Raw genomic sequence first — 21132 nt, 5'->3', positions numbered from 1 at the left:
GGACATATCCGGGCTTGGCTACATGCCGACCCCATCCCCAAAAACATGCACCCTGAATACAAGGAACGGCGGAAGGCACGGGTCGCCTCCCTCATCAAAGCTTACGGCGACACCACAGGCGTCACCTTTGTCGATGCAGCTGAATATCAAGACGGGCACCGCTTCGCAGCGGCTACCACCCAAGGCGGCTCGCTCAGACACGCTGCCAGCATCGTAACTCAGAACGCTGAGACGGCCGAAGAGGTGGCCATCGCCCTGGCCGCCCTCGACCCAGACTGCGACACCATCGTGAGCGACTCCCGCACGGCAATCAACAACTATATAAAAGGCCGCATCTCACAGCAAGCCATAATATTTTAGAGCAGCGCAAAAGACGGGACAAAGGACAAGAAGTTCACAGACGAGCGCTTACTCGCAACTGGCAGATTTATTAGAAGAACCAAGGAAAAGAAAACATGCAGAAGGTGACCCAAATTTTGGAGGCGGGGTAGATAGACGCTTTTTGGCTTTTGTGTTTTTTTATGGTTTTGTTGGCTTACCTTGCTGCTGCCTATCTGGTATTATGACTGTAGAGTTTTACCTATCGCTACTTCTTGGTTCTTTTGGTTTTCTCGCCCTTGCGCATGTTAGTATGATCCACACGTGGCGGCGATAACACAGATCATTTGGGTCACCTTCTGTATGTTTTCTTTTCCTTGGTTCTTCTATAAATCTGCCAGTTGCGAGTAAGCGCTCGTCTGTGAACTTCTTGTCCTTTGTCCCGTCTTTTGCGCTGCTCTAAAATATTATGGAACCTTACCAACTAGCCCAACTGTCGACCTTGTCACAGCAAGCATTACGCATCCTACTCCACGCCCCTCACTCAGCAGATAACCAAATCACGCTCGCGCAGGTGTACCCACGGAACGCGATCGCCTCACCAGCTACAACGACATCACCAAAGCATTTTACCTTGAAAGAAGAACCTTCCCCACCCCTCATCACAAGCTAAACAGAGCGCAGGCAACCACCCTCCGCCTGTTACAGACAAACACATACCCGTCACTACATCGATACCACAAGATATACCCAGACATTTATCCTAACCACACCTGTAAGGTATGCAAGACCCAGGTCGCCTCGCTCCCGCTTCGACGACCAGCTTTGGGCGACCCAGCAGGCCCGCGAGGCGGCGGAGAGGCAAGACCTCGACGTCCCCACGTGGGAGGCCTAGGCCCAGCCAAACAAATTGCTGGCTTGCTGGTTTCAATAAAAGTTTATTCCTCCTCCTCCTCGAATCGCGCATGCGTTTGTAAACGACACGGCGGAAATCGCGAAATGTTTCGAGGCTCCTTCGCTAGGAGAAAATGCGGGTGTTTGCGATGTGGAGGCTTCACGAATGTGACGTCAGGGCCTCTCGTGCGAAGTTGTTTCAACCATTACGTGCGACACCACAGAGGACACTGCAGGCTGCATAATGTCCTGAACGATTATCGCTCGTCATAAGCGCAAGGCAAACGATCAAAACACGCGTACTACGCTGAACGATCCGCGCGTGAACGTAAACACAGCGCGGTCACTGAGACGTATGTGCTCGGTGATGGCGGACGGAAAACAGGAACTGACGTCACTTGCAAGCTACGGTCCCGTAATGCCGTAAGTTATACTACAGTAGTTATACTATCGTGTTCTAGTACACTATAGTTATACCCCCTCTAGCCACCATACATAAGTGAACTCAGTTTTCCTAGGTTGAGAGCATAGAGCATAGAACCAGAGAATGTCTACCACTTTACTCTATGGCTGAGAGTGATGATGATGAACACGTTCTGCATAGCCGGCAACAGCATTGCCCCCGAGATTGTTTTTCCTACACAAAGTGAAGGTATAGAAGGCATAGGACTTTGTAAGAAACTATGACAGGATGACGTTTGTCTCAACTACTGTACTTCAACTTTCGCTCGCTTTCCGGTCTTGGCATATAATGTTCGCAAGAAACTCATTGCGTCGTGAAAAACCCTAGCCGTATTGACATCATGTTGATATCGCATCGTTATTCGCGCGCGTCATTCCTCTGTGCGCACAGCTGTTGAAGTGGTTGAAGTTCATTACTTTCGAGATTGCGCCGATTGCGCCGGATAATTGTTCCACGTATACAATACTGCTCCGGTAGGGCTGCAAATGGATCCTAGAACTAAGGAAATATGTGCCGTTCTGAAAACGTACCCCGACTTTCCGAAGAAAGGTATCTTATTTTGGTGAGTGAAAAGTGTTATATGATGTGTTTTGCCGTGAAACCTAAACAAATTACTTCTCTATTTTTATTTCTTAGATGGTGGATGCGTGAACTAATTTTACCCCACAAAGAATAACAGTTTTGCCTACGGTTGTAGTATGTGTCATCGGCAAGTCCTTATCGGGAGCAATATCGGTAGAAAAGGTCAATGCGTACGGCGTAGGCCTATGTTTTTTTCGCGATCATCCTCAAGGCATGCAGTTGTCGAGTCGTCCTTCTGCGACGCGGTCAAAGTACTTCACGTAGTCAGAAACTGTGAACGTACTGAATTCTCACGTGCGTACTATGTGCGTAATCGACGTCAGGAATGACATCTCTTCTACGTCAAGGTCACAGGTGGGAAGTTGGGGAAAGCCCGTGGAAGTGTTCCGTCCTGCTAATAAATTGACCGTAAGTGTCACTGTAATGGTGCAGCGCGTATGTTCAGTTCAGTACAGCAAATGGTCACGCCATCTCTGCGTACATCCTTGGAGCATTCCTGCTTTGCATATTTGTTACCACCTGTAGAAAAGCGTTATGGAGGTGATCAAATGGGTGTCATTCCGACGTGAGCTATTAATACTATGTAATGCGCCCAATTCCTCTTACATCTTTCTCATGCGGTTCACGGGAACGAAGCGGTAGGCTTCTGGCGGAAAGGCTAAATGGGTCTGCTAAGGCTGCAAATATGCAGCCTTAGCATATACATTCCTAGGATGGACCTACGAATGCAAACATGTTGATATATTTTTGAACCCAGTAACACATGTAGCGTGCTGTGCCTGTGTGAGGACAAGAACAGCAGCTCACTCTTTCACGAAGTACCCAGTTCATGGATTCATGACGTCTAACTTCCTGAGGTAACTCTGATGGCATTAGAGATGCCGCTGTACAAAAGTATTTTTGAATCTAGCCCTCATAAGTATGTGGCTAATGCAGCAAGGAATTGAGCATGCAACTTTGTTCTCTGCAGCAAACGTCACCATTGTAAGTGTGTCGTGGCTGCTCTCATTTTTTCCGCATGGTCATGTAATCCACATCAATCCACGGAAATGTCATGCCCTTGGGGCACAAACCTTACTGCTTCTTACTGATGTGAGCATAGTGCAGTTTGTAGCAATTAACCAATCATGCTAGCCCAATAGACTTTACTCTGACGCATGAACTATTAATTTTAATGTGACCAGCTTCACCTGAAGTTACATGTCAGTATGCCTTACACTGAATAAGAAAGCTAGAAAAGTTGATGCGTGTTGACCTGTAGTTAAGGCCAGGTTTTCATTTTCTGTTTTTCACACTAAGCACTTTAAATATTGTAGCATCAAATGGTAAAAGCTTTGCTCTGCTTATGTAGTTTAACCTACAGTCAACTGCTTGTGAAATTTGCAGACACAGGAAAAAAAGTTAAGTTTTGGTACATTGAGTACACACTTTACATGATTGAAATTGATCAGAACATTTTAAATGGAGCCTGTTTACGCTCATCGTTCGCATAGTCCTCGGTTGTGTAGGGGCGGAAGAACGAGCGGTGTGGATTGGTTTCGCTCATACGGCCCAAACTGGTCCTGCCAGCTGAGGCGGCAGGCGACATGACAAATGAAAACTGTGTGTGATCATACAGAGGGAAGATCATATGATCGGACCTTAGGTTAACGCCCAGAAGGCTGAAAATAAGCAAGAGGATGAACGGTTCAGTCTTACGACACAATGGTAAAAAGTTAAAGTTTGATAATTACTTGAAAATAAATTATTGCGTGTCTGGGACTATAAAAATTATTTGCAGCTTCTCAAGAAGGCTTAAAAAAACATGCAGTTTGTTTTATTCACACATGAATGAAACAAAGAGTGTGTCAATGGTGCATCACGGTCAGGGGCATAGCCAGAAATTTTTTTTTGCGGAGGGTGGGGTTCAACCATACCTTATGTATGTTTGTGTGTGCGTTTGTATGTGTGCGTGTGTATATATGCACGCAAAACTGAAAATTTCAGGGGGGGTTTCAACCCCCCCCCCCTGGCTACGCCCCTGATGACGGTTGAGACGCAACAGTCATGCTGCAAATACTTGTCAATGCAAAGTATGTGTTTTCTTCTGACATTTGCGATGTATTGTGAATAAAAAGCCAGTGACCTTGCAACATTGCTAATGTGTCCTTTTTTTGTCCCCTTCATACAGTGACATAATGCCAATATTTCAAACGCCGGATCTTTTTCGCAAGATGGTGGACCTGTTTGCCGAGCATGTACGCAAGTCTGTGCCCAATGTTCAAGTCATTGCCGGCCTTGAGGCGCGAGGTTTTCTTGTGGGACCTGCTTTGGCATTGGCTCTAAATGTGCCATTTGTGCCCATTCGGAAGGCAGGAAAGCTACCTGGAAAGGTCAAGTCTCAGGCATACTCTTTAGAGTATGGAGAGGTACCACACATTATTCTATTAAGCTCTCTCTCCCTCTGATCTGTGTTTCACATTGCACTTCTAAAGCTGGAGCCTTGAAACAGAATCACATCAAGTCAACATACATTGAGGCCAAGAAAACCATAGGCATAATCACCTTTCTTTATTTCAGTGTAGAAAACGCAAATGAAAAAGAAAGAGCACTTCCCGCTTTATGCATATGATGCTCTACTAAATTAGTTATGGCATCAACACTTCTCTTATTCACTTTCTTGGGTACTTGTGAATGTTTACAAGATCTGACCCTGGCAGTTCTAGCTAATGCCATTCGTGACCATAGCAGCTGATGTACAATATACTTCTAACCGTAGGCATTGTGAATATGTGACCAGCACACTGGCTAATAAACTGATGTATGCTACCTGAAGGAATTAAAGCTACCAGAGTCGTGACCCTTGCTATGCAATGAAAGAGAAGGGGAACCAAGAGGTCAGATTCTTAGTAACTAATACATCCCCTGCCTTGACCATGACTGACACTGGCTAACACTCCCAGGGTCGTTCTTGTACACATGCGCAAATGCCTAAGGAGATAGATGTGCGGACTGTTGCCCCCACAGCCCAAGTGATGGAGCTTTGCATACATAATGCAGAAAGTGTGGATTCGGCTCCCATCAGCAGCAAGATTTAATTCCTATATTTCAATAAGTGGTTTCTAAAACAAGGCTGCTGCAACATGTTTCCAGCTTTGCAATGGCTTTCAATGCATGTGGACCACAAAAGCGTTGCCTTCGAGATCTTTTTCTATTACTTCAGCAAACAGGTGGCGGGACTTAGACACCATCTATTAAAGTTTCTTGGCTTTGTCACTTCATGTGGCTGTGTCTCGCATTTATGTTCAAGTTTCAAGTCCAACTGCATGCGTGACCACAGCTGTTTCTGGTCCATATGGTGCGTGTATCATAGCACTCCTGGCACACTGATCACAGTCAGCATTAAAGGGGCTCTAAACAGTCCTTTTTTGAAGCCTCGAAAACACCCTAAAACTGTTGAAATCCTTCCAAGAAATATGTTTGCGAAATAATTTTCTAGAGTGCAGCTCTTATGCGCCCACTTGTGGGTTTCGCATCATTCTAGTGCATAACCAAGTGGTTGATTAGCACAGGGAAGGATGAAAGCACGTAAGCGCAGATCGTGGACCTCGGAACGCTGGAGGTTGTGCCTGCAATGTCTTCCGCCGGAAGTAAACGATTGATACAGGGGTGGATGAATGACAGGAAGCGCAGCTCGTGGAGTACACAACGTGGGTAAAGTTCTAGTACACTTTAGTGCAGGAGCTCGTGCTGCTACGACTTCCAGTAAGGTGACATAGTTCCAACCCATCCCACTTCTGCAAGTGTAGCCCCTTTGCACTTTCACTGATTCAGTCCTTCCAAGGCAAAGTTGGTGGGACTTCGAATTTTGACGCACTCTGGATAAAACCAGTTGAAGTTCTTCGTCTGCTGCCTGCTGCTGCTAAACGAGGTGCTCGAGCAGAGACCCGGGGCTGCCAATGCCTGAACCCTGCAGCACTCTAACCTTGCATTCAGAGTTTCGTAATAACCGGCGATTCTTTTTTTAAACTCCTTGTTCGAGTGGGGATATTATGAGTGAATATATTAATTTCCAACCCTCCTCAACATCCTCTATTTCGAAGGGAGCGGTGACATTGTTAGCAGCACCCCACCCACTGTGTTACGTTTTATTTCTACATGAGCTGGGGCAGCCAGCCGTGATCAGATGACAGTGTTGGTTTCTACCAGCAGTGCACGATTCTCTTTAAAATTTGAAACAGATTTTCACATTACACCAACCTTTATTAGTTTACTGCGCCACTTAATGTACACCTTTACAGTAGGAACAAGTGCACTGATCCAAAGATCGTGCCTGCTACATTTCCTCTACCGGTCAATGGCAGCTCTGTATGGAAGCCTGCTGTTTGATAACACATGACAGCCACCGATGGCCAGCCTACTGTTGAGAGCAGGCCTCTGCTTGAAAACAGGGAGGAGAGAGATCACTTTGTGCTCTACTTGTGAACTCCATCTGCCAGGCTTGTCTGCAAAATTTAGATGAGATGTTCCCAGCTACAACTGTGGCAGTAGCTTAGCAGCTACAGAGGGCTAGGCACGAGGCTGTGGTTTTGATTCCCAGCCATGGCAGCCACATTTCAATGTGGGTGAAAAGCGAAAATGCCCATGTACTTCGATTTACGTGAACATTGAAGAACCCTAGGCAGTAAGAATTTATCGGGAGTCCCTCGCTACAGTGTGCCTCACAATCATATCATGGTTTTGGCATGCAGAACCCCAGAATTAGATTTTTTATTAACAGCTACATGCACTACGGAAAGTGCTGTCCTGTCAACACCCCAAGGTTCTTTGCCTTCAAAGTGAAGTTCTGCAAGCTAATTGCTTTGTTGCCACCTTCCTCTCAGAAAGTACATGATATCTGAAAGCACATTTCACTTTAATATTAATTTTGTGTTCCATGTAAGTTTGGTTCATTGCACCTGCTCAACTGAGTAGACGATCGATTTTCTTCAGTTGCTTTTTTATAGGTCAAATTGAAAAGCAGAGTTCTCTTTATTTTCAATTTGTTTTGCAGGACAAGTTGGAAGTGCAGCTTGAAAGTATAACCCCTGGGCAGAACATTGTCATCATAGATGACCTCTTGGCCACAGGTGGTAAGTATGATTGGTTCCATCATTTTAAAGGGATACAAAAGATTAATAGCGAGTTGAGCTGCAATAGGAAATTATGCTTTTGAATACAAAGACCACTCTTGCCATGAAATGAGGTTGGGTAAGCCAGCAAAGACAATAAAAACGAGGGCAGGTGGTGGCGTCATCATGAAGTTATGCACAAGCTCGCCTGAAATGTCATGGAATTTGACAGATTCTGCTTGGGCCAAGTTAATGTCATTTGATAAAGACATTACTACTACATAGCATTCCAAAGGAACTAAAGGCTTGACTTAGCAAGCTGTGGTGGCCTGGAGCACAATGGAGTGTCACCCGTTTAAACCCACACAGTACTGTAAAAACCAGAATATAGGTACACCCCCTGACTTAAAGGAGCACTGATACAAAAATTTTGCATCTTGTTTTTTCTGTTGCAATAGGTAGCTAACGACCCACTTATCATGGCTGGAAAGCTTGTTTGCTCGAGCATGCGATGGTTAATTATTTGGAGATGGTTTTATAGCGTGCAGTCGCAGTTTCGATTTCAGAGAGCGTCGAGTGAGGCAGGACCCCCCAGTGGTTTTCGTGTAAACATAGCTGGCTACGTGATCACACAAAATGGTGTGCACATGAGCACCACGTTGACAACTCTTTTCAACGAAGGCTTCCTGGGTGCTGCTATAATCCCCCCTGAGGCGTTGTAAATATGCGTGACCCCCCAAAAATGCACTGCTGATGCAAGGAACTCATCCTTTGTACTCCCTTGCGTCTGCTTCCTCTTTCCATTGAAAAGGCCTGCTAGGAGAGAGTGCGCTTGCAAGGATCATGGCAGCCAACACAAAATCGTGACACAGGGGGCGGTTGGTTGTTTACACAAAAATCAAAGGCGCGTTTCGCATGCAGTGGCGCGATACGCACTTTAATATTGATTTTAAATATGTTCTAGGCTATATTATCCCTTGATATTTTGTAGATGATGCGTGTGTGTCCACACAAATTTATCTCACAAGTTATCTCGCCTTCAAAATTTTGTGTCAGTACTCCGGATAAACTCTGCAACCTTCGTCTTCAGCTCCAGATGTGCTGTTGTTTGGCCCCTAAATGATGATTTCTTCTGATTGCTGCATGTCGTGATGCAATTCTTGTGCATCTGCCAGTAGCGAATGCTTCCCTCAGACACTTCGAACTTGCAGTGTGCTGCCAGATTCGTGTGTGCCTCCGCAAACTCTATCTCTGTCTTCTTGAATGCTACAATAAAGTGTCGTTGGCCTCCACTCATTTTTACAAAATTGAAAAAAAAGCAGCTTGCAGCCCAAAGACATTCACAAGAGAAAAATGAAAACAGGAAAATGTGGCCGCTCCACAGCACAACACCGGATGTAAACAAAGCAACGCCGATGATGGTGATTGAATGGTAGACTTCAGTTGCTCGTTGTTGCTGGACTGCTTTAGTTTTTCTGCCAGTATATAATGACGGGAGTCGACCTTTTATTGTGGTTCTTGTGAAAAAGAATTCGACTATATTTCACTTTTTATGGTAATCCTATATATTGCATTCTTTCTTCGGCGCCTCCAGTCTGACAGCCACGAACATGCAACTATTCTGCATGTTGAATTTATTCTAATAATAATATCTGGGGTTTAACATCCCAAAACCACGATATGATTATGAGAGACGCCGTAGTGGAGGGCGCCGGAAATTTCGACCACCCGGGGTTCTTTAACGTGCACCTAAATCTAAGTACACGGGCCTCAAACATTTTCGCCTCCATCGAAAATGCAGCCGCCGCGGCCGGGATTCGATCCCGCGACCTTCAATGAATTTATTCTATAGCACCAAAAATCGTGTACCCAGCAGCATACTTTCCTACAATATTTACTACATGAAACTCTGGCGCTAGTGCCTATGGTAGCTGCAACGCATGGCTGTTCAGCCAGCATGGGAATGATGGATAGTACAAGGATTTGTCCAAACTTCGTTCTTTCGCCTCCGTTTGGCTCGGCGTCGCCTGCATCCACTTTGTCGCAAAACAAAGTTCAGCAAAAGTCGGCAGTTCCACTTCACCACTTTAACCTTTTTAAGCTCATCAATTCAAATCTACTCACGAAGTTCACAACGGTCTATTCTTTTATCTGAAACAAACACCAAAACAGCAATAAACAAAGCCACAAGTGCGTTCGAAGCCGTAAGCACGAAGATTAGGCAAATCCGTGTACTACACATCATTCCCATGGTGGCTGAACGATCGCAGTGCCAGAGTTCCCTCTAGGTAATTGTAGAAAACTCTATGCCCAGAAGGACATGTTTTTTTGCTTCTGATTAATTCTTGTTTTCCTTCAAAATGAGACTCAGAAGAAAGACTGCTTTTTTTTTTTTTTTGTGGTGAGCTGCTGTTTTACTTACTTACTGCCATTTCTAAGCATAATGCACTGTCAATAATCGATTGATGACATTAGAACCTGCATGCTATAAAGAAACCAACCAAAGCTCGCACCTAAACAATTGTCTTGAGCTTCCCTAATTGAAGAAACACCTCTATAGCCTCTTTGTACATGACATACAGAAAACATTTGTGTGTTGAGAGGACAGTTCCTGCCACCCCGCCACGGTGGTCTAGTGGTTATGGCGCTCGATTGCTGACCCGAAAGTCACGGGATCGAATCCCGGCCGCGGCGGCTGCATTTTCGATGGAGGCAAAAATGTTTGAGGCTTGTGTACTTAGATTTAGGTGCACATTAAAGAACCCCAGGTGGTCAAAATTTCTGGAGCCCTCCACTACAGTGTCCCTTATAATCATATTCTGGTTTTGGGACGTTAAACCCCAGATATCATTATTATTATTATTATTATTATTATTATTATTATTATTATTATTATTATTATTGTTGTTGTTGTTGTTGTTGTCGTCGTTGTAGGACAGTTTCTCCTCTCTTATTTTCCTGGCTTACAATATGCATTCAATGATAGCCTTGCACAAATAGCATCCACATTGTGTGTGCACCCTAACAACAGTTATTAGTTACCCTTTCAAGTACTGTGGAACCTCTGTATAACAAGCATGGATGTAACGAATTAACATAATATAAATAATTTCACGGTAATGCCAGCACATAATGAATGCATGCTTGTAATAAAGATATATTTTTGTGTCGGACAATACACTTTTACGAAAAGCTTCAACTGCACTTTCTTTTCTGTTGTTCTGAAGACTACTAATTTCTGTATATCTGCAATAAAGAGAAGCATGATGGCATCCTAAATAGCAAAAAGTATCATCAAAGTGCTGAGCGGGCTTATTGTGTTGGCAGTTGACCACTTTTACTCTGCTATTGTTTCATCAGTGTAAAATTTTGGTGAATTGTCCTGTGTGCTTGCCTTTCAGGGAGCATGCAAGCTGCAGTCAATTTAATCGAGGGTGCTGGAGCCAATGTAGCCCTGTGCATTGTCATTGTGGAAATTGAAGAGCTCCGTGGTCGTCAAAAGTTGGATGTTCCTGTCTTCTCCCTCATTCCTTTCTCCGCAGCAGTGAAGAAGTAGGAGGTTGCTTTACTGCAGCAGTGAAGAGACGACAAAGTGCAATTACTGAATTTTTAAGCTGCTATGAGTTGTTAGGTTGTCAATTTTATGAAATAAAGTATTTAAAGGATCTTAGTTATTACAATAATATACAAATGTTTCAAGCTTACATCACTGTGCTTCCATATACAAACTGAGAGGTGCATGTTATATAAAAATAAGCATTCTAGAAATTTTTTGCATGCTTCCTTGAGTTGGTAAAGAGAGAAAAGTGGAAGTTTCCTTGACTGTGAAAACCTCTCTTTAAGGCCTCGATGCTTAGTTCACTTACTGCCATTTGTCAGATTGCAATTGCACAAGAGTGTTTCTAATTTTGATGATAAAGGCAAAGAAAATAGTTGCAATAATATTTTTTTATTATTCTTTTAGCTCATCAGCCTTAAATTTGCTACAATTGTCAATGGTGCCCCTTCTTATATAGTTTCCTTCAGAAACAACTTTTACAGCTTAAAACTGTGCATCGTCATTGTAGAAATTGAAGAGCTCCATAGTAGTCAAAAGTTGGATGTTCCTATCTTCTTCCTCATTCCTTTCTGTGCAGCAGTGAAGTAGGAGGTTGCTTTACTGCAGCAGTGTTTGCAGCCATTACGATTTTGATAATGTCATTTTTTAAAATAAAAGTTCTATTTTGCATTCTGGATGTTTGCGTTCTGATGAACATAAGTAGTAACATTCTTGCAGTAGTTTGTCAAGTGCATTGAAAGGCTTGACATCGCATAGAAATTGTAATCCCATTTTTGTGTTGATTACAAGCAACTGGCATGAAGCACAAATGGCTTCTTAAAAATATATATCTAAAATAGCCATCTTCATGGGGCATCACCTTGCTCTGTACAAACACTACGGACATGGTAAAGCAGTGTGCTTATTCATGAACCTTTAGTGGTTGATGCCAGATTTTGGGGAATTTGCAGGGCCATTTCTTGAGACGTGCGATCCATCAGCTTAGTCTGTGGAAAGCATTAGCCAGACATCTGGTAAGGCATGAAAAACCAACCTTGGGGCTTTGACATTTTTTCTCTAAGTAAATTCTACCGCACATTAGGATATGTGCAGAGCCATGTCTAAAAGCTTGGAATTCACTGATACTTTGCATTCACAAATTCAGAGTGCCAAATGGAAACTACCACTGAAAAACTTGATCACTGCATTTATTGAGAATGAAAACAGAAAATAGTGTCTTTAATGAGACTAAAAAGAAGTTGAGCAGTGTTCGTAAATTATCTTTCTACGGCACCAAAACAAGGACTTGGCCTTGCTAAAGCCATAAAAGCAAGAAAAAGAGACTGATGGCAATACTTCTTTAAAAGTTCCCACACCAGCTCTTGATATCGCAGATTTTGATGGCATTCTTGGTCCTAGTAAAGTGGTCAAAATACGAAAAATACTTTACAATATTGTCACGTGGTCGTGACGTCGACGAAGACAGCAGTCGGCGTTTGCAGAATGAAACTGTTTATTTGGCCGAACTTGTGGCCGGGAAAATGAGAACTAGAACTACAACAATACACGCTGTACAATGATAGCGGCGAGCAGGGCGTCGTCCGTCGATCAACTGACAAGCGGTCAAGTGCGTCGGTTTTTATACAGGTGCTATCGAACTTTCCAGCGATATCGCTGGTGGCGGCGTTATCTCTCGATAAAGCTGGAACATTCGCGTGCGGCGCGAAATCTTAACAAAACGATCTACTACAATCGAGAAGTCTCTCGAACACTGCTTAGCGGGCAGCCTCGAGCGTTGATAACCGCCCTTTCTGGTCAAACCCAAAAAACATCAAAATAGGACAAGAAGTGGGCGTGGCATTGCCCCCCTCTGAAAAAGCATCGTCCCGATGCTTGTGAAAGAACAAAGAAGAGAAAAAAAACACAAGTGCATACATAAATAAATTACAATAACAAAGGTAAAAGTAGAGTCCCCAGATTCGCTAACGTGCAAAAAACGGCTTAAGACGCACGACATGGACGACTTCAGGTCGTGTGCGGCGTCGCTGGGAGTTCGTAATGCCGTCCGGGATGACCTCGTAGTCAAGTGCGCCGAGACGTCGAAGAACCTTGTAGGGTCCGAAGTATCGCCGAAGGAGTTTTTCGCTAAGGCCACGTCGGCGTATCGGCGTCCAGACCCAGACGCGGTCGCCGGGCTGGTATTCCACGAAGCGTCGTCGCAGATTGTAGCGACGGCTATCGGTGTGCTGCTGGGTCTTGATGCGCAGGCGGGCGAGCTGTCGAGCTTCCTCGGCACGTTGTAAGTAAGCGGCGGCGTCGAGGTTTTCTTCGTCGGTGACATTCGGTAGCATGGCGTCCAGTGTCGTCGCCGGGCTCCTTCCGTAGACCAACTTGTACGGCGTCATCTGCGTCGTTTCTTGGACGGCCGTGTTGTAAGCGAAGGTCACGTACGGAAGGACGGCGTCCCACGTCTTGTGCTCAACGTCGACGTACATGGCCAGCATGTCGGCGATGGTCTTATTTAGACGCTCGGTGAGGCCATTGGTCTGCGGGTGGTAGGCGGTGGTGCGGCGGTGGCTCGTCTCGCTGTATTTTAAGATCGCCTGAGTTAGGTCCGCAGTAAAGGCGGTACCTCTGTCTGTGATGAGGACCTCTGGGGCGCCATGACGCAAGATGATGTTCTCCACGAAGAACTTGGCTACCTCGGCGGCACTGCCTTTGGGCAAAGCCTTTGTCTCGGCGTAGCGGGTGAGGTAGTCAGTTGCTACGACGATCCACTTGTTGCCGGAAGTCGACGTCGGGAACGGCCCCAGTAGGTCCATCCCGATTTGCTGGAACGGCCGGTGAGGTGGTTCGATTGGCTGCAGAAGTCCCGCTGGCCTAGTCGGCGGTGTCTTCCGTCGCTGGCAATCTCGGCAAGTCTTAACGTAGTGGGCGACGTCGGCAGGAAGGCGTGGCCAGTAGTATTTTTCCTGTATCCTCGCGAGCGTGCGGGAAAAGCCGAGGTGGCCAGCCGTCGGGTCGTCGTGCAGGGCCTGCAGAACCTCTGGTCGCAGTGCCGAAGGTACAACGATGAGGTAGTCGGCCCGGGCCGGAGAGAAGTTCTTCTTTACGAGGACGTCGTTTTTCAAGAGAAATGACGGGTTCACGGTTTGGCGGGGGCGTCCGGATCATGGAAGAAGCAGCACCTCCACCAGATGTCACGTGGTCGTGACGTCGACGAAGACAGCAGTCGGCGTTTGCAGAATGAAACTGTTTATTTGGCCGAACTTGTGGCCGGGAAAATGAGAACTAGAACTACAACAATACACGCTGTACAATGATAGCGGCGAGCAGGGCGTCGTCCGTCGATCAACTGACAAGCGGTCAAGTGCGTCGGTTTTTATACAGGTGCTATCGAACTTTCCAGCGATATCGCTGGTGGCGGCGTTATCTCTCGATAAAGCTGGAACATTCGCGTGCGGCGCGAAATCTTAACAAAACGATCTACTACAATCGAGAAGTCTCTCGAACACTGCTTAGCGGGCAGCCTCGAGCGTTGATAACCGCCCTTTCTGGTCAAACCCAAAAAACATCAAAATAGGACAAGAAGTGGGCGTGGCAATATACCACATGAATGCACCGGTGTGAAATTCAAAATACATACAAATTTTTCTTTCTTACAATTGGACTATTGCTGCGAATGAATGAAAGTAAGAGTTTTTAACAAATAGTTTACGAGACAAAAACTGATACAGTAGTGCTTTTCTTTAGAAGCTAAAAAAATGTTTGAGACGTTTTGCATGGCTGTACACTTAAGCACACTACTTCAGATCATGAGGGTGACATTGATAAAATTTGACTTAATCATTTGTTTATTCACATCCTCCATCAGGCTTACTGGATCCCGACGCACATATTACCTTGGGTTCGGGCGTGCTAAACCTCACACATAAGCAAAGATAATTGCAACTGCACACAATTCAGACTTGCTTTAGTTCACTGAGACCCTTTAACAATTATGAATTACCAGAGCTTAAAGTCTCCCTTCATTGAAGGGGGGGCCCGCCCACTTAGGGCGGCGACAAATGTGTGTGTGTGTGTGTGTGTGTGTGTGTGCGTGCGTGTGCGCGCGCTGGTCACATGTTCAATTTTTTTGTATTTCGAGGGCTTTCTTTGCAGCTTGGAAAATGGTACACGTGAGACTTTCTTTATTGCAGATAATGCAGTGGGGGTTTGTGAAGACGCTCTCTGACTGTGCAAATCCCATTTCTTGCCTAAAGTCAATATTTAGAAATTTAGTTAGATAATCCTAATTAGCAAATTAATTAATTACAAAACAAAAAAATTCTGTAGAGAGCAAGGTGGCTGTCAGCAATATGCAACTGATTTCACTCGCCTGCCTCTAATATGGTATTTTTTAACCCTTGGCACTAGTTAGCGGGGACACCCGGTGCGCGCGTGTGCGTGCATGCGCAACTGTCTAGAACTGAACAAACGCTTATGAAGGTTATACAAATAAATGTATTATTCCTAGCGTATTTCCGGCATTTATTCAATGTGCGGATGCAATCAAGCACTAAAAAAATTGGCATTTTGGATAAGATTTTTTAAAAGTAACTCTGGATGTAAAGGATTAAGGTACGAGGCCAAGTGGAAAAAGCGAATTTTTTTTTTTTCAGAACGTCACTTTTTAGTTTTTGGTTATGTTAGATATACAATTTATCGCCAATCATTTTGCTGCATAAATTTTCTGTTTATGCAGTTTGTTTCAAAAGATATAAGCAAAAATGTCAGAACACCAGTCATCTACGAAACCGAAACTGAAAGTGCCAGTTTTCTGTGCACCATAAGATTACCTTGATACGTAATATTTGGTTGGTTATTTAACAATCATATATCAAGTGCGAACATATAATAATGCTCTAATAGCATTGTCAACACATCATTTTTGATCATAATAGTTAAACTTCTTTAAGCTCAAGGACATGTATGTACCTGTCAGTCATGAAATTTGCTTTGTATGACACTGTGTGTCATTTCAATGATGGCAACAGAAGCACATTTGATATTTTGAAGCAAGTCAGCATATCGAGCCTGGGCCTCTATGCTGCAAAAGCTTGCCTCACAAATGATTGGCACCGCATCGCCAAAGCACTGATGCTGCAGAGCAAGCTAGAAAAAAAATGGCAAGGTGCCATTCGAGCATAGGCAGACGAGAGCAAGGTCCAGGATGGAACTAGCTAAAAATCTCGAGGATTTTAGGATCCTGATCACCTTGTGCAAGCGCTGCACTTGTTCCAAATCTTTTTTGTTGATTTTCTCAGAACTTTCCCTACGCGAAGTCAACTTTTTTGCTAAAAATGCTTTTTCTTTGAAATATAGCACACCTCCTTATTACATTAGTAGGTGTGCAATGAACTTTAATAAGCAAAATCGTGCCACAAGATTCAATATGGCTGCCCATTACACGAAGGTGCCCCAAGTGTTAGTGCATAATTTCTTGGTTATTCAATCACTATGTATTTAACATTCGTCTTATCTCAGTTGTTTTGGTTAATTGAACTTAACAAAGCTTCTTTTATGTCCCTACAAAAAATTAAGCTTTTTATTGAGAGGAATTTGACTTAGGAGTGTCCGTGTAAGGCCCATTTTTTTTTTATGAAATTTTCAATTATGAAAAATTAACAAAAAAATAGGACTTGCTTTAAATGCTCACATGTGCTAAAAAGGTGTGCTTTATGATTATACCAGGCTCGTTATGCACAACTAAAGGAATGAAAATTGACTGGTAACCTGCTGAGACCATGGTCAATCTTCACTGATTCACGATGAGGTAGCTCCACGCTCAGGTGCCTCGTGAAACAGTATGCTGAGCCAAGGAGCTTATTCGAGCAGGGCGGTAACCTGTGGTGTGCAGTGTCCCAGGGAACTGCATTCAGCTCTACAACAATACGTGTTTTTTTGTGTTTCGCTGACGCCACGTCAACCGAATAATCGCGATTAAATCATTATTCAAAAAATTGGGGAGTTATAATTTCCCCGCACAAATTACTACTGGTAAAAAATAAATAAGCTCCAGCGCTTATCAAATGGGGCTGCAGACCTAGAGCTGACCTGCCGAACGGGGGCCCGGGCCCCTGCTTAAAAATTCGAGAGGATCTTTTTTTTTGTCATGACCTAAATAACTTGCACAATGTTTTTAAGAATTAGAATGAGGCATGCACGAATGCCACTTTTTGGTTCAAAGTGAAGTGGAAGCAATTTTGAATAGTAACAAGATTTGAATAGCAGTAGGGTGCAAGTTATAAGCGGTAAGACACATTGCATTTTAAAATTCACAATACTCCGTGCATATGAGCCTGCACAACATGTTTTCAAACTTCAAAAATAATTAATCGAGGTGAAGATAATATGTAGATTTAACCTTGAAGTGTGGCTTCACGACAGTGCAGATTTCTCCTGGATAGATGGTTTAACAGCATGGCACCCCCACGCTTAGTGAAACAACCTTTACAGGGGGGGTTACATAATTTAAAGGGACACTAAAGAGAAAAACGATCTTTTCTCATATTAGTAAATTACTCTTTCACAATACGAAAATCGCCATGCTTGCCCAAGACGACTCTTGGTAAGCGAGAAAACGCACAAAAAAATGCGGGTGGCGACGCCACCTTGAAGTTCCCGCACCAATCGCCGTGACATCACAGATTTTGACGGCGTCTACTGGTGCCTATGTAGTTCCTAATCCGTAAGTACGAAGTATATTTTCTGCTGAGGAGGCTTAATAATATACTATGATTAATATACTATGTTTCGGAAAATTTTGTTGCGCCAATGTCGTCAGAATACGAAAAATACACTTTGAAATCCATGATGCCACGTGCAGAAATTTCGGCGCAAAATTTGAAAATGAAACTTTGATCTGGATTTTATTCTCTATTAATATACCTATGATGGTGAAATTGACATCATTAGTGTTCTATAAGTACAATTTATCAATCTAAACTAGTTCATTGTTACTTTAGTGTCCCTTTAAGTTCGTGTCAAAACAAATTCGAATACTGTAATATTCGTTCGAGTATTTGAAGCGCTTGAATATTGTGAACCCTAGTTTGTGGCCCTGAGGAAAATGCCAATGCATGGCAGCTCCGGTATGCCTGCATGATGTCTGTACAAGCAGTACATTGATTTTTCCTAGTTTGGACATATGCGGAGCATACTGAAACATGCAGCAGTTGGCGCATACCTTGCTTTTCCAATAACCTACATCACCACCCTCTATTCCCAAAACTGGAAGTCTCCATGGCATCTACAATGAGATCCTTCCACGTTCACGTGCACCATTTCAACACAAATGTTTCTGAAGCTTTTATTTTTTTCAAGAGACCACAGGAAAAAGTTCTGGCAGACTCCACACATTGTGGGAATCAATTTCATACAAAGTAGACAGCGAGAATTTGCCTATGCTACATTTTTTGGCTTCGAGCCAAGTCTTGCGAGGTAGATCAACATCTTTGCGTAAACTTTGCGTGTGAATATCATAGGCTTACCAGGCACTTAAACTACTGGCGTGTAAAGAGTAGCTTACAGTGCAACATAACGTCAGCAGTAAGATAGCACCAGAGACGTAACTTTTATTGAAATGAACTGTGAGCAGCGTTCGTTCGCGTATTCTTGCGGGGACGAGCAACGAGAGACTATAGCTATTCGGTGACCATATCAGATGTACTAGAAAAAAATCACGCTCATTTATTGCATTGAAAACAATGAATTGGTAGAATATTTCAGAAAGAAAAAAAATTTTTCGTCACATGGGAGCATTTTGAATTTCGCAGAATGTCATCCGATTGATGTTTATCAGAAAATTTATTCTTAGAGTACAGTATCTTGTTACCAAATTTGGCCTAGATCCTAAAGGGACACTAAAGGCAAATAAAAACTTATGTCAGAGTTAAAGGTCAGTGTTCGAGGACATCTAAAACATCAATATTATCAATAGCAGTGCTCTAGTAATAGAGAAATTAAGGTAAATTTAGGACACTATATGCGCCACCAGTGGGAAATAGAGAAATTAAGGTAAATGTAAGACACTATACGCACCACCAGTGGGACGTTTTGGAACAAGCCCGATGACATCAAAAGTCCCGAGTACAAATTATCACTAGTATCCAAGCTACTTATGATAAAAAAAAAGAACATTCCGAGCTTTGCAGGTCGTAATAAAATGCTACTTGTGTGCTTCTGTTTGATTCATGGAAAAAAGAACTTGTTACAATGGAGAATGGCGCGGGTTGCGCAAAAGTAAGTTCCGTTTTCGCCGGGTTGTGCTCCGCTTGCGCGGTCGAGTCTCAGTGGTAGCTTCGTTGTCGCGTACTGCTGCGTGTGCCTTGCGCACTCATGAAAGTCACTCTCACGGAAAGTTAGACAAAATGCCACGTCCACGTGATGTGTAATGTGCCCTTCAGAGCAGAGACCACAGCGTCGGCTGCCGGGCAGTAAAGGCGGGCAACGTTGGGCAAATGCTACGTCGGAAGCCCTTTTCAGGCGCGCAATTTGAAGTGCACTAACACTGCGGACCACTAAAACGCAATTTTCATTGAAAATAAGCATTTTCTTGGCACAAAACAAGCACTGCGAGGTTTCTGGAACGCTATTTCAACAATCAACGTCGACTTAACATTTGCCTTTAGTGTCCCTTTCAGCAAAGACATTTGTCTAAGCTGTTCAAAGCTCAATAACGTTACTGCTATTTTACAGCGAAAGCTGTTACGAGATCACAACAGCTATTTTTGGCGCCTTAGTTGTCCGTAACCGCTATCGCGCAAGATAAGAAAATATGAAATGAGAAAATATCCAGGATCGGATGGGATTTGAACCCGTGTCCTCTGCATGGCAGTCGATTATTCTATCCCAGAGCCACGCTCGTGCTTGAAACTCCTTCGCAAAAGGACCCCGTACAGGCGCCATGTCGGGCAAGAAATCGTGCTAACATATGTAATATAGCATGGTAGAAGAGTAAAGTAACAACCAGGGGTCACACAATGCGAATTGCATAACACGTGGGTGTTTTAATGCTTCCAACCTAATATAAAGGGCTGAGCCATAATTCATCGTCATCAGCTACAGCATCAACAAAGTCCACATGGTGCCTCACAGATGTGTAGCGGGTACCACGCTTCTCGGTAGAATGACGAATAATGACGATGTAGGTTCCCCTATACATTTCACAAAAATTACGATTTATGGCACAGTGGGTACCTCGCAAGTGTACTTGTATTAGTTGCCCCAACAGAGTTTACAACGGGCTCTAGAAAGGCCGCTCTTCCAGCTTTCGCTGTGGCTGTGCTGCATGGTCAGCGCAGGCCTGGTGCTTTTTTCAGTCATACATACCTCCAGAAAATTTGCAAAAATGTTCCATGTTCGCATTTTTTCCCTTGCAATATTGCGCTTTGTTTGAATATTTGAGTAATGAATACTTATTCTACAGAAGGTATATTTTGCATTAAAACTATTTTCAGACCACTGATGTTACTAAATTTTACAAGAAAAAATCACAAGTTTGAGAGAATCATCATTTTGGTCTACATTGAGATGCAGTTTACACCACGTGGTGCTTCACTTAATAATCAGCTTTATACGTCAATCGTAAGGAAATAAATAGTTATATGGCAAGTTTTATCATTGCAATTTTTGTTGCAAGGAAGAAAATTTTTTTGAAGTTCCCCATTGACGGCTACCTTCTCATTTGGTGATACAGCGGCTTTCTCGTTGAAGTTTCCCATTGCGTTGAATTTCAGAAATAGAGAAAATATGCTTTAACTTCAGCAGGTAATGGCGCCGACGCTCGCAACCAGATCTTAAAATATCCTCTGGCAACTGCTTTGCTCCCAAAAGAACCTCTTTTTTGCAAGCTCTTAACTGATTTCTAAATATTGCTTGAACGAGGATAGTATGCCTCGTTATCTGGACCCTCGCTCTAAAATAAACAAACTTTTTAACACAAAGAACTGATTGGATATTTTGGGAAATGATTGGTATTTTCAGATCACATTTGGCCAGAAAACTAGGGAAAGGGTTAATTTATACTTGAGGTTTATTTTGTTCACCTCGTTTCCTGCGCATGAAGCACAGCACAGTCACAGAAGAGCGGCATTTCTAGATCCCGTTGTAAGCTCTCTTGGGAGCTACTAATACAAGTACACTTGCAAAGTACCCACTATGCCATCAATCACAACTTTTGTGTGGTTGGGAAACACCGACTACGC

The 21132-nt window shown here is 43.7% G+C and overlaps 1 protein-coding gene across 1 annotated transcript; it reads left to right on the top strand.

Annotated features, from left to right (window-relative positions):
• Nucleotides 1-2021: 2021 nt before the first annotated feature.
• LOC119374502 (uncharacterized) lies at nt 2022-11582 on the top strand. Its single transcript, XM_037644626.1, has 4 exons — nt 2022-2237; nt 4428-4665; nt 7290-7368; nt 10749-11582. Exons 1-4 carry the CDS (start codon nt 2161-2163, stop codon nt 10901-10903), a joined length of 549 nt encoding a protein of 182 aa, XP_037500554.1. The 5' UTR covers nt 2022-2160; the 3' UTR covers nt 10904-11582.
• Nucleotides 11583-21132: the final 9550 nt, after the last annotated feature.

This window comes from Rhipicephalus sanguineus, chromosome 1 (genome assembly GCF_013339695.2).
Source record: "Rhipicephalus sanguineus isolate Rsan-2018 chromosome 1, BIME_Rsan_1.4, whole genome shotgun sequence".
NCBI lineage: Eukaryota > Metazoa > Arthropoda > Arachnida > Ixodida > Ixodidae > Rhipicephalus > Rhipicephalus sanguineus.
The sequence above is the reverse complement of the archived record's forward strand: the minus strand, read 5'-3'. Positions and strand labels throughout refer to the sequence as shown.